This window comes from Peromyscus californicus, unplaced genomic scaffold (assembly GCF_007827085.1).
Source record: "Peromyscus californicus insignis strain IS unplaced genomic scaffold, ASM782708v3 Scaffold_11__1_contigs__length_118956290, whole genome shotgun sequence".
In the NCBI taxonomy this organism is placed as follows: Eukaryota; Metazoa; Chordata; class Mammalia; order Rodentia; family Cricetidae; genus Peromyscus; species Peromyscus californicus.
In genome coordinates this window covers 46,574,553-46,589,314 of record NW_026294402.1, presented here as the reverse complement: position 1 = coordinate 46,589,314, position 14,762 = coordinate 46,574,553, and the positions used below count along the sequence as shown (strand labels likewise).

General features: G+C 37.8%; 1 protein-coding gene across 5 annotated transcripts in view; it reads right to left on the bottom strand.

Moving 5' to 3' along the window:
• Rdx (radixin) overlaps nucleotides 1-14,762 on the bottom strand; it is a 67,392-nt gene that overhangs the window by 28,967 nt on the left and 23,663 nt on the right. For all 5 annotated transcript variants that reach the window (XM_052760313.1, XM_052760307.1, XM_052760314.1 and 2 more), the window contains exons 4-10: nucleotides 13,192-13,287; nucleotides 12,444-12,718; nucleotides 10,816-10,899; nucleotides 9,889-10,035; nucleotides 7,907-8,003; nucleotides 6,988-7,151; nucleotides 4,024-4,154 (exon numbers count right to left, since the gene is read on the bottom strand). In XM_052760313.1, the coding sequence (XP_052616273.1) occupies nucleotides 4,024-4,154; nucleotides 6,988-7,151; nucleotides 7,907-8,003; nucleotides 9,889-10,035; nucleotides 10,816-10,899; nucleotides 12,444-12,718; nucleotides 13,192-13,287 (994 nt within the window). The remainder of the gene's footprint in view (nucleotides 1-4,023; nucleotides 4,155-6,987; nucleotides 7,152-7,906; nucleotides 8,004-9,888; nucleotides 10,036-10,815; nucleotides 10,900-12,443; nucleotides 12,719-13,191; nucleotides 13,288-14,762) is intronic.

Genomic DNA, 14,762 nt, shown 5'->3' with positions numbered 1-14,762 from the left:
AGGTGTCTAAGTCAAAACCCTAACAGCACTGTAATCATCTAAGAAGATGATAATCCTAATATAAACATTAACACATCCTGGAGAAGATGCAAAGAATTCACACATTGCTGTAGGAACATAAAGCAACTTTCAAACCAATTAGGCAGTTCCTCAAAATGTAAGTCAATATGGCCAACTATAGGAAAACAAACATGAAAACATTAAAATACATTTGTACATGTACATTCGTAAGTTATACACAACACAGTGAAATACAAACAATGCAAGTGCCTCAGAACTGATGAATAAAAAATAAAATATCATTCAGCAATTTAAAAAGAATGAAATGATCATGCATGTTTCAATACAAATGCACTTTGAAAACACCAGGCTAAGTAAGAGAAACTAGTCACGTGTACAGAAAAGGCAAATCTGTAGATACGGTGAATGGATTAACACTTGTCCATGGCTGGGAGGGGTTACTGGGAGAACTTAGTTGACTGTTTAATGGGTATGGGATTTCTTCTTAGAGACGACAGATTTCGAAAATTGATTGGGGTGGTAGCTGTACATCACTCTGAACATATTAAACATTTTATGGCGTATTAGTTGTATCTCAAAAAAGCTACCAGGGTAAAAAAGATAAAACTAAATCTAAGACCTCAAAAATCAGTGATAAAATTTACATAGGGAATGACAAATGACTGCGAAGTAATAAAGAATGCCACAATGTTCATTATTTTGTTCTGGCAAGCTACAAGAATAAGACTGTACAGTTTACATGATTTTAGAAATAGAGCTCCCTGGAACAAACGACGGAGGCTTACTCCTAACAGGTATATACAGACCTCTCTATCAGTACTTCACTGCGATAGTCTTTAGGTTTTCAGAAAACAAAACTAACTAAAAACAATCTTGGAATGCTAAGTTAAGGATTATTTCCACTTCAGAATTTAAGAACCTGAGAAAACAGGATGCTAAAATGACTCACTTGTGGTCATATTCTAACTTGATGACAAAATTAAAGCTTGTTCTTAATTGTAAACAGTACTATCTAATATTCATCACATTATCATGCTGACTGTTCCTCCATAGCCGTTCAAACTACATAAAATGATTCTGTTTAGGTTACTGCTTCATCTTCCATCAATAAAGTGTGTGCTGCATCAAAGCTGGGACTGCATCTATATCCAGTTTCGTGCACCCAGTGCTTATTACATGCCCAGAATTAATGAGATCACTAGACCACAACTCCTTCCTACAGCTTGTCTTACAGAAGTTGAACTCACTTTGTTGTTTCTTTTTTTTTTTTTTTTTTTTTTTTTGGTTTTTCGAGACAGGGTTTCTCTGTGTAGCTTTGCGCCTTTCCTGGAACTCACTTGGTAGCCCAGGCTGGCCTCGAACTCACAGAGATCCACCTGGCTCTGCCTCCCGAGTGCTGGGATTAAAGGCGTGCGCCACCACCGCCCGGCCCACTTTGTTGTTTCTTAGAACAGTAAATGAACGTCAGATCTGGTGACAGTACCTTTCAGGTATACCCAATATATCTTCAAGACGTCCTAGGACAACTGCTCTTTGTTCTATTTAACAAGTCATATGAAATTACAGCTTCAATAAAAATTAAAACAAAATGACAATGAAATATAATTAATCTAAATATCATGACATATGGTCATTTACTGCACTTGAATGAGAATTTAGTACAAATTACAAGACAATCATGTAGGTTTGAGGACCACCTGGGAAAGCTTTATTTAAAACAACAACAACAACAAACAGTGGATGTCCTTTGCCTTAAGATGACTGATTTGCAACTGTCTTGATAAAGGTGGGCTACATTCTTTATGTTCTATCTCCCTTATACTCTTCAGTGCTTCTTTGAGTAGTTTTGTATGTAAACCATTAATACTTTTATTATACATCCTAAATAAACGAGATTAAAAGATTTAGTAGTTATTCGCTCAAAGTTATATAAATTTAAAAGTGCTATGAATCAATATTTCCTTTACTATCAAAATTTCATTCTTTAACTCTCCTTCAGTATAATGCAGGAGGGCATGTGTGTGGTACTAAGAACCAAACTGAGGGCCTTACACATGTAAGCAAGCATCCCATCAATGTGCCCTATGCCCCTTAATCCAAGTTTCTTTCCAGCATTCTTGAAGGTACAACTTATACTAGTCATGTGGTCTTTAGCACACACACACCACAGCACTCTATCAATGTCTTATACATGTATTTCTTTCACCCGGACAGTTTTACTGCCATGTAGGTTGTATATCTGTACTCCTAGAAGATTAAAAAGGTATCCAAAGCAGAATACACAGCATCAAATTTGGAATTCAAGAATCACATCCTATCTCCACTTTGTGGTCTATAGATAGACGCCTTACAACCTTTCAGCATTGAAGTAAGTTAATTCTAGGTATGAGGCGAGATTCAGCGACTTGAGTTAGAATAAAACTCGTTTTAAAATCTGTATTTAGTCTGTGCTATGGATACACACAGAGGCCATAAGTCAGTCAACTAGAAGCTGTGCCCTCCCTTTTGGAGACACAATCTCTCACAACATGGGCCTCACTGACTGCCGACCTCAGCTTCATGCCCAACCATCTCTGTCAGTTCAGGGACCAACTCAGCTCCTCACGCTTGCACAGCTAGTGCTTCCCTGAACGGCCGTGTCCAGCCCCAAGCACTCATCTGGTGAGGTGGCACCAGTCAGTTATCCTAGGACTTGATAGGAGGGAGCCAGGAGTATCAAAACTTTGAGGCCAGCCTGAGTTACAAATTTGAGTAAAAACATACCCCCCCCCACACACACACACACACTCAAAAGCCACAATAGTCTTTACTAAAAAATATTCCCAATACTCCTGGAATTAGAATAACTGTAAACGGTCACTTGTGTGACCACCTCCTCTGGACACCCACTGAAAAATGGTTCTGTTTCTGAAAAACATCTCCACATGGGAACATGACACATAGAATCAAACTAAGCCTTAAATAAAACTGCCATTCCCAATAAAAATGAATGTCTAGTTCTACTAATTGTTAGGGAAAGGTATTATAAACAGAGTAAGTTCATACTACGTGCTGAAATTCTGCGGCTTGGGAAGAACAATTTAATTTGCTCAATTAACTTTTTTTCTTCTGTTCTTGCAACTACTGCTTTGTCAAAGTAGTGTATCTGGAGTTACTCAACGTAAACACTGTGTCCTTTGTATGTACTTCAGCACTCTGACTACGTGCTGAAGAGGAACTTCATCTAAACATGTCAAAAGCAAACAAGCAGCACAACATATCTGTGCAAGAGTGTACATTTTTTGTTTGTTTGTTTTGTTTTTTTCAAGACAGGGTTTCTCTGTGTAGTTTTGGTGCCTGTCCTGGAACTCACTCTGTAGACCAGGCTAGCCTCGAATTCACAGAGATCCGCCTGGCTCTGCCTCCTGAGTGCTGGGATTAAAGGCGTGCGCCACCACAGCCCGGCTTGCATGTGTTTGAAGCTGAATATCAAGCCTTATACATAATAGGCTTGATACTGTTGTACTGAACCACACCCTTACCTTTAGTGCTCTGTAACACACTACTAACTAATCAAGTATTGTACTGAACTCACCTCTAACCTTTAGTGCTCTGTAATACACTGAAATACCGTATTTTGTAGGAGATTAGTTTATACAGGGAGACTGACAAATGTTTCAAGTGCTTCAATGCCCCAAAGCACTCTACTAATGCACTGGTGTAATGCCAGAAGATAGTAAATACATGTTTTTAGTTATGGAATCCCGAAAAGGAAAAACTATGAACTTACGTATGAATGATAAAAGAGAATATACACATTTGTATGATTAAAAAATGAATATGAACAAGAGTACAACAGAACTGACTGTGTCTTAAACAGACTTTGATGTGATTCCACTAAACACTAATCTGTGAATTAAATACATCTTATATGACATAAATAACATTTTGTATCATTATAGAAATACTGCTATCTAACATCACAGTAATAATCTTGAAATGACTGCTCAAAAAAATGCTTACCTTTTTGGGCTTTCATTGTCTGCTCTTCAATTTGCCTTAGACGCTCCATCAGCTCTTCCTTCTCACGCTCTATTCTTTCCTTTTCTTTTTCTGCTATTTCTCTTTTCTTCTTTTCATTCTCTAATTGTGCCCTTAAAGAAATTACAAGTTACATGTTACAAATGAAAAGGTAGAAACAAATTAATACGTATTTGTACTAATCCCAAGTCAAATAAAAAAGTGCAAGCTAACCATTTACAATTTTCAATCTCTTCACTCCCTACAGTTCAGTATCTAGTACTATGCTGCACTGCATACTCACTGGCCCTACATGGCAGCATGTGTTAGCACCCCACAGCTGGGGATGGCAGAAGAAGGTGGGTCCCTGGAGCTTGCTGACAGACCTTGTCCTTCAAGTGTCTTCCCCAGCTGCTCTCAACTTCTGACCTCCACACAGTTATGCATGTGTGTACATACACACATTAACACACACACACACATAATTTTAAAACTTAAAACAAGTGTACAAAGCATGGTCTCAAAGCCAACTCAGGTGGGAAAAAACTCAGGACATCTAGCATCTGCATACAGAACATATAATACGTAACATCTTAATAAGGCTTGCTGTACCCATCGCCACAACCCAAGGGAATTCATTCTTTGAGTTAACAGGAGCCCTCCACTGGGAAATAACAAAGGTTTAAAGAGAACACTAAAGTACCTTCAACTACAAATAGCTTGGGAGGTCAATGATTTTTAACCATTAAAAATAACTTAATACAATTTCTGGGTACTAGCCATTCATGCCTACTATAAGATGACAAGTAGTTACCACCTGTCACAATTCCATCAGGATGGCAGAAGGTATTTAATGTGGTTAAAGGAAAACAATGCCATGGAGATTTAGCTGTGTTGGTCACAGTCCTGATAATATCACTGTGGGTAGAGAAGTTGGGGAACCAATACAGTCAAAACCTGTCATCAGACATCTAGCAAGAGCCTACCCTTGCTCAAACTCCATGTTTGACCAAAACCAAAAGATGACAGCACTAAACTTGCTTCGTATGCTTAATATTCAAAGCACTACCTTCAATGACAACATTGTTTCATTGAAATGATTCCATCTCTAACATTTCCTTAATAGTCACAAAACGGTACCAAGAGCCACCTAGTGTCAATTCTGAATTTCAGGCATATTACAAAACTGTACTACCAAAGTATTTTTTTTTTTACTATGAAAGCCTGAATTTGGAAATTCCTGCAGATCTTGGGCATCCATCTGTTCCCAAGAAATGTGGAACTCTGACGGAGAACTGTCACAAGTTGGCAGGAGTTTCTGGTGGTGACTTTCTGATCTGGGTCTAGAGAGTTGGCCCAGGGGTTAAGAGCACTTGTTCTTACAGAGGACCCAAGTTCAATTCCCAGCATCCACATGGTAGGCCACAACCATCTGTAACTCCTATTTCAGGGGATATGACACCCTCTTATGACCTCTGCAGGAACAAGGCACATATGTGGTACACATATATATGTGCAGACAAAACAGTCAATATACAATAAAAAAAATCAAATCTTAAAAAAAAATTATTTGAGAAGAAGAAGGGAAAAATAAGTAAATAAATAAGGTGAGGGCTGTTCAACGCTGGTTCTAAGTTCTCTATGATGCACTTCCTCAACACCCAGAATAAAGAGCCAACACCTGTAAAGTATATTCAGGCAGAGACTTCAGAGGCTGGGAATTTCAACACCCCTAGGAAACCTAAATGAAGAGACTTAAGGGCAAGTTGGCATATACCAGGTTCCTTGGACAAAAGAAGGACCTAAGACCCACCTTTAACTTAAAAAGCCTGCTGTCCCCTCAGGCTGTTCATAGAAGCAGTACTAGTTTTCAAATAACCACAGCACACTGTCTACAACCCCAGGGTATGTGTTAGGCTACGGCATCGCTCCACAGCCTCTGTACAGTCATGCACAGCACTACCATAGGTCCTCAAGGCAGCTACCTTTCTTCCTGGCAGGCCCTGAGATCCTTAATTATTGAGGACTCAGTACAAACTAAGTCTTAAGACCCGTAGGCTGTAACCTAGCCCAAATGCTCAAACCTTTTGGGTCACACTCTGGCATAAATGTCCCTTCTAGGAAAGGGTGTTGGCTTCATTTAGCTTTTCCCTATTGGTGTCTCATCTGCTCTTCTACAGGGATGAAAGTAAAGAAGATATGGAGACAGGGAAAAAAAAAAAGGTTGAAAGGAACACGGCAATAAGCAAGCTGGGAACAACATTATTTTACTACTGAAAATGAAGTAAGTATATAGGAGAGACAGTTAACTTGATTATGTGAAAACAGTTTTGTGATTGATTCTACAGTATCGCTGAGATGCATTTCTCATATCTTACCTCTACAGACCATACCAAACTACAACAGCATTCAGCTCTTCACATCACATGCTGACACCTAGGGTTGCTAGGCCTTTCTTATCTTCCACATAAAACTGGGAGACAATCTTCTCCTTTGCATATTGCTCAAAAGGATTAACCTGGTCCATTTACTGGTCCCGAGGCAAACCCTGAATATTCTTATCTCTACACATTTGTTTATGCTAGCTTCCTCTTCTGAATGTGTCTTTCCCACACCCTAACCAAATAACATTTCCCCAGGAAGCTTCTTGGGATTATTTACATTATATATATATATATATATATATATATATATATATGTGTGTGTGTGTGTGTGTGTGTGTGTTTTAATTTAGAGTTTGAGTTTCTAAACACTCATTTCAATCTAGTTCTATTTTGATGACATAAATATACTAAAACTATAAAGTCTCTAGACTAACAGGTAAAATTATTTTAGATACCTTTCAGGCCCATCACCAAAACTGTACACCAAGTCTGACATTAAAGTATACCAATGAAACTGAGCAGTCTGTTAACTTTTAGATACCCTGTCCCAAGCAATTCAAAATGAACAGGTACCCATGTGTACCTTTCCAACTGCTTCTGGTGCTTTTCCTCCCGGGCCTGAGCCTTCATCTGTTGTACTTCAATAGTATCAGGCTTTCTCCTTCTCATGTAGAGTTCATGGTTTCCCATACATAAGGCCAAAATCCGCTTATTGATTCTCAGACGAGGAGCATAGAAAACAAAATCCTGAATACAAGATATTCTCATTTTAAAAATCTTTCTGAATGATAGTGTCTTTCACAACTACTCAATTTCAACATGAAGTAGAACTCTCACTGTGCTTAAAGCTTAGGGACTCTGAGATCTCATACACCTCTACATAACTGTTTCCTTATCACTTCATCCCTCACCCATTTCTAAAATGAACTAAATGTCATGAATTCTTTTTATTCTCCAAAGAAACTACTGATAGCTATCCTTACACCCCAGAGAAGGGTGTGTTTTCCCATTACTGTCAAAACTGGTCTTTCTCCATGGCTATGTTTTAATCTAGAAATGTTCTTCAAATATTTATCTTTTAGATAACAAAGATAGAATACTAAAGTATATGTGACACTAATCATTAAAAATCAAAATAGAAATATGTAAGTCACAAATATTAAAAACAGTTCAGAGTATAAGAATACAGAGTTAATTTAAAAAGGGTTACCTCTACTACATTCTTGCACCAATAAATGCTGTTTAAATTATTTCTTAGGAATGATTGTTATTACCCTTCCAATAACATTACCAATCATAATTAAATCACAGTAAAAAATTTTACATCTTATTAAGAAAAACGGAAAATTTTGTATTTTTAATAGCATTTCATCACTGAGAAAAATTTAACTATGGGAAAAGACTCTCCCGCAGAAACAACTCAGGACGATGAGTGCCCTTCTCTAAGTGACTTCACAGAAAGGAGTAGAAAATGTTAAGTTAATAAACAAAAAAATACTTACGGGTGCCTTTTTGTCAATTGGCTTTATAACAAATTTTTTGTCATTAAATGAAATATTTCGGATTTCACTCCAGGGAAAACCAATTTTAGGTGTTAACCTTTAAAAAAAATATAAGAATATTGCTTTACATTTCAGGCAGGAAACAGTGGGAAAATACAGATCCCTCTGGAACAGGTTACATGAATGACCAGGCTTAAGAGCTCCAGACTCTCAAAACATATTATCTTACTCACACTATACAGTTGATGCTAACTTTGAAAGGAAAATTTAATTAAATCACATAAAATAATAACCATTCAAGGTTTTCATAGATGTGCCATTTTCTTCAAATTACCCAGGAAAATCTATCTGGTAAATAGAGTATTGGACTGAGTCTCTTCGGGCTGGAATTTCTTCTGTTTAGCTTTTATTATGTTGAGTCTTAAGCTACAAGTACCAGTTCGGCAGGGGAAAGTAACTAAATTCTCCCGTGGAATACAGACATAAAGCACTGAGTACTGAAGACTTCCTCTTCACAATCTTCAGTGAAACGTGAAGGTTACTTTCATGACATGTGAACAAAACGGTTCTGACAAACGGAGGAGACTCCTACTTCACCTCTACTCCTCCCGAGTCCCCGTTCGTCTACTGTTTCTGCCAAGGCTCTCATGTAGACCAGGCAGGCCTAGAACTTACATTCCACCAGCCTGAACACTCAAGTACTAGGATTTCAGAATGTGAGCCACTGTGCCTAGCAACTGTCACTCCCATTTTGGCACCTTACCCATAAACATATTGGAATGGAATCATTTTGTCCTCATGACAACTACAATGACTATGACACATATACAGGCCATTTTAGTCAGGTTCCTGATAAGCAAACAAGATTTTCTACCTATTTATGCTACTTTTAGTGCTTAATAAGTAGTATAGCATAGCTACTTATTTATATAATCAATATGCATTTTATTCTGCCCTCTAATGGCCAATGAGATAAATCAGCCCAACCTGCTTTAATAGTAGACTGCAGAATACCTGGAATGGGAGGGATCACTAGCATAGACTTATTATTCACTTAGAACAGATTTTATTATTATTAGTTATGTGTGTATCTGTGCACATGACTGCAGATGGCCAAATGAATCCATTCTCCCTAGAGCTGGAGTTAGAGAAAGTTGTGAGCTTTGAGACACAGGTGTTAGGAATCAAGTTCACATCCTCTTTAAGAGTAGCATATACTCTCAATTGCTGAGCCATCTCTCCAGCCCTTAATTTTTATACTCGAAAAGGACTATGAGCCTGATAAAGTCACATTGTATTACACATTTATATCATCCATTTATAGTATACATATAGTATTAATATATATCAATATTGTATATACACACATAACTAATACTACTTTAATATATACATTATAGTATTAATATGTATATTAATATTGTAAGGTCATGATGTATCATATACAACATGAATTGTGTATGTATATAAAAAATTAAGTTGATCAAATTCAACATAGTATTACACTAGCCATTATGAATAGAGATAAAAAATGAATAATATAATCTATTGAACTGGTATTTAAAAATATGCAAAACAATTCCTATAAGAAAATGTTTAAACACACCTATTGATTTATTTGCTCTTGACTTATTCTGTATGTTAACTTATTTCAAGCTACTAGTCAACTACAACAACATTAAGGACTCTCTTAACTTACTGAGGAAGAGATTTACTTGTTACTAGCTTTCCCTCACAAGAGACAAAAAATACTGCAAACACAGGTGAACCCTCTCAGTTAATAAACAGACTCAGAAGGAACTCCCAAACTAAAAGGTACTAGGAAATATAGAACTGAAAGCTAAAACTCACTATGGAACTAACTAACCCTTCACGGTAAGAACAGAAAGCAAGGACAATCAAGACAACTTTTCCAGGCAGAGCTAATGTGAAAGCCACTGAGATCACAGAACAACCAGCTCACTAGACAGTCATTCACTTACTTGTCATCATGTTCATAAATATTCAGACCCAAAGCATCAACACCCAGCCACAATTCAGTGCCTTTCTTATTCTTGATTTCAAAATAGTTGACACCATACATTTCTAGATCTTGAGCAATCTTCAGGTACTCCATCATCGAATCCTCCCTATTAAAATACAGCTGAATGTAATATATTTCAGTAGACACAACTAAACACCAAACTAAAACCACAGAAACACATGGAGCTAACATTTAATGCTTTATACTTATTTATCCACATCAAAACATGGGACATATAACCTGGTCTGGTACCATCACAAACCTTAACATTTATTTATTTATTTACTCGGTGCGTGTGTGCGTGCATGAGTGTGCATAGGGGCCCGTGAACCATAGCGTGTTTGCAGGCTGTGTCAGAGTCAGTATCCTGGCTGAATACTGAAGGCATAGAAGAAGTTACTAGGGAAGGCTAAAACCATTTTAGATAGCTTAAATTACTTTAAATAATTTATGCTTTAAAATGGGTATTATATAATTTACAAGAACCCAAATGTTTCAAATGAATCATACTCTGGATTGAAAAAATAGCTATCTCATTATTAACAGAAAATTAAGGAACAGACAGGAAAAAAGAATTCTTGAGTCCTGATTATCTATTCTCCATATCTACTATTTGTGACTAAATTTAGATAATATTTTTGATTTAAAAAGAAGGAAGGAGAGGAGGAGGAAGGGAAGGAGGGAGGGAAGGAAGGATGGACAAAGAAACAAAGAAATAAACCACCCAATCCACCCCGCAACCCTCTGCAGCTGGTTCTCTCCCACCATGTGGGCTCTGGGGAGTCCACTCCGGTTATCAGGTGCAGCAGCACCATCAGCTGAAGATCCGAACTGAGGTGAGAGAGCGCTCTCATGTGGAGAGAACTGCAGAGAACAGGCCCAGTACCTCAGCATCCCTCTGTGCTCTTCGTGCCAGTTCTGTATCCGCTCCTCCCACTGCTCTTTGGTCAGTTTGTGTTGTTCCAAAACACTGGAAGGAAAAAGAATGTAGTTAATGACTCTGTGATCCAAAGATCAAGTTCCTTCCCGTCTAGAGAGTCCTTTCATAACCTGACTAGATACCGGTCACACAAATTAATGCACAGGCTAAGGCCGCACAGAACTAAAAACACAACTGAGGATATAAACACGGAATAGAACAAAGTGATGGGCTGTGTCTGGTATCCTGGATGAATACTGAAATCATAGAAGATGTTACTAGGGAAAGCTAAAACAAAGTATTAGATAGCTTAAATTATTTTAAATAATTCATGCTTTAAGGTGGGCATTATATAGTTTATAAGAATTCAAATGTTTCAAACAAACCATACCCTGGATTGAAAAAAATAGCTATCTTATTACTAACAGAAAATTAAGGACAAACAGGAAAATGGATTCTTGAGTCCTGATCATCCCCTTATTCTCCATGGCTACTATTTTTTGACTAAATTTAACACTGTCATTTTGTGTAGATAATACTTTTTATTAAAAAAGAAAGAAAACATACATTAAGCTGAGCATGGTGGTGAACACCTATAATCCCAGTACCTAAGAAACTGAGGCACACCAATTCTGAATTTGAAATCAATGTGGGCTACATAATGTGCTCAAGGCCCGTTTGTACTCCACACTAAACCCTGTGCCATCAAAAGAAAGAAGGCACACTCTGCATCACATGTCGGCGCCACACACCTCTCCTCTAGGAACCTTTGTGTTCATCTGTATTCTGCCAATGTTCTTACTCAACTGTGAACCAAAACATAGTCATATTTTCTACTCTTAATGCCTAAGCAGCAAAAGCAATATATTTATAATATACTATAAAAACAAAGACTTTGAGCCGGGCGGTGGTGGCGCACGCCTTTAATCCCAGCACTCGGGAGGCAGAGCCAGGCGGATCTCTGTGAGTTCGAGGCCAGCCTGGGCTACCAAGTGAGTTCCAGGAGAGGCGCAAAGCTACACAGAGAAACCCTGTCTCGAAAAAACCAAAAAAAAAAAAACAAAGACTTTGATTGGAATTCTCTTAGGCTATAGATTAACCATTTTCATTTATGGTGGATCCTTAGGGATTACAAATCTGAGGTCGTGTAATTAGCAAAGAACAGATTAGATTCAGTTCCCAAACCTCATCCTTCAGTTCTGTGTTTCCCGTGTTGCTTTGAGTGTTACAAAGGTGGGACTACACTACATGCTGAGCCTAGTTTAAAGTCTTTGCAAAATGCAGAAAACTTCAGTCTCTGGAAGAAACAGCTCTCGCCACTTACTATTCTCACAGTGTTTATTATGTATCTACCTGCTGTGTTCCAATGTTTATAAAACAATAATTCAGATCCTTCCCTCAAGACCAAATCATAACCTCCTTTTGCTGCACTCCTACAGACATGAACACAGTGGAACATATACAAATCTGTGTTGTGATCTTTAAAAATACAGTCTATGAGCCAACTGGCAACTTGAAAGTCTTTTTAAGAAATTTAGCATATGCTTCTGAAATGTAACTTTAGAGAATATTAAATGAAGGCATGCTTTACTCACCGCTGTGGTAGGAGTCTGTCATTAGCCAGGTATCCTGGTTTGTGAATCTCTTTATTATAATCTCCATACTTGGCTTGGACAGCATACGAAGCCAAAAGAACTGCAGTTTCTGGTGGGCAATATATCTCATCATTTAAGATGGCTTCTTTAACTTGCAAGAAGAAAAGTCTCTGTGTTATTTCTTGAATCAATTCCTCAGACACATCTTCAGGAAAGAATTTAGCTCTAAACTTGAACTGTAAAGGATTTTCTTTTTTAACATCTTGCTGTGTCACCTAGAATAGTAATTTCAAGTGTAATCAACAAAACTTTTAATTCACTGTAAATGAATACATTTACATCAAATTCTTTTTTGAAGGAAGTAGATAGTCATGCTATACATAAGCCTGTAGACAAACACATGTGCTGAAGAAGCTCCTGTGCATGGTCCCGAAGCTGCCTGCAGCTCTGGGAGCCCAGTCCACAGCAGAATGAAAAGTGCTTTGGGTGCCAGAGCTCATCCTGTAGATGTTTACAGCTGCATGCTCAGTTTTAACACATTAACTCCTGCTTCAAAGTTCTATTTCTCACAAGCTCAGTTCACAGAGTGTGTGTGGTAATGTTGATGGTGCTTCAATGAATTAAAAGGTATGAATAGTGATTAAGAGACAACTGCAAAAAGAGGCCTGGAGATAGTCAGAACCTGTGCTTTTCCAGCACAGGATAATAAACACATCAAATTAATTTAATGTTACTATACACATCTTACCTTTTTATTCAGTTTAAGCCACGTAGAATATCCTTTGCTGTCTACATACTGCAGCCCGAAAAACCAGACCTCACGTAAACCAACTGTTTTTACAACCTACAGAACAGATAAACAAATTCAGTTCAACACTCACACTGTAATCAGATGACCCTCAACACTACAGCTCACAAGGACAAAAGCACACAAGCAGACGTGCCATAGGAAAGGGCTTTCCTTTAACACACTCTTTTCTTTTGAGATGGTCCGAGTATTTCTGAAAACATCACTCAGGTTTTTTATCCTCAATCCTGCTACACCACTTCTATCTTCTTCCCTGACTCAGTGTTTTCTATCTTCATTTCCTTAGCTCACATCCCAGCCTCAATCAACAGAAGAAGAGTCTGAAGGACAGAAGCACAGACGTGCAAAGCCTACAGTCCTACTTGATTACCTCAGGTGTCCCACCAGTACCAAGGGCAAAGCCCATCAATCTGGTGACAGAGTCTGGTGTCTTCAATATTCCACCTTCACTGAAACAACTCTTGGACCATGCCTAAGTTTCACCATTCTACATCAGTGCTCACGCTTTTGCTTCTGCACAGAAATCTTCTACATTTTTATCATCCACTGAATAATTCATTCTTTAAGTCCCAGATCAACTAACATTCTTTCTGTGAATAAATCTCTTCTATCATAGAAATTAAATTAGTCACCTATTCCCTATGTCAACTGGCTACAGTGTGTCTTTTTATGTGTCTTAACACATTAAGTGTCTTAGCACTTAAGGACAATAATGATATCATTATTTTATTCCTCTTGAAATCTATGATAGACTAGTGTGAAGTTCCCAGGAAAAAGCCACACTATGTTGAAGATTCCACAAGAGTTGAAATGTTATAGATGCACAAATTATGGTTATCTTTAGTCCTTGTAACTGCCATTCACTGTGCACTTCTTTAGTTGACCTAACATCCTTTCAACTATCTAGTTTTTAAAAAAAGCAAAAACAAACAAACAAACCACCTTCAGACTCCATTAGTTTAGATCACCAGCTTCTACACACCCTAAGCTAAGAATGTCATCAGATAACATCTGAAACACAGCACAGTTTTACCCTACTGGCTGTAAGCCATCTGTCTGCTGTCCCCACCAGTGTGCTTCTTTCTGGTTCCGTGACTATAGCAAGCCATGGAACCACTTCCACAGTGGGATGTAGTCACAACAACCTGTGTATGTGTTCCTAAAGAGCTCAAACCCACTCCCTTTGAGGGGAGAGCTGTGTTGCACATGATGCATATGAACATCTAAGGGTGATAAGCATTCTGAGGACTAGAATAAAGTGGCAGAACTAGAATGCACACCAGGATACCACCACATTACAGTATTTTTTTGAAAAAGCCACTTGTACTTAAAATGAGGAGAATGATGAGAAGACATTAGATTTAAAACTTTTACAAAAGATTTAACTTCACTTAAGTAGTAAGCACTTTTGGCTAATATAAACAAAATTTTTTTTTTTTTTTTTTTTTTTTTTTTTGGTTTTTCGAGACAGGGTTTCTCTGTGTAGCTTTGCGCCTTTCCTGGAACTCACT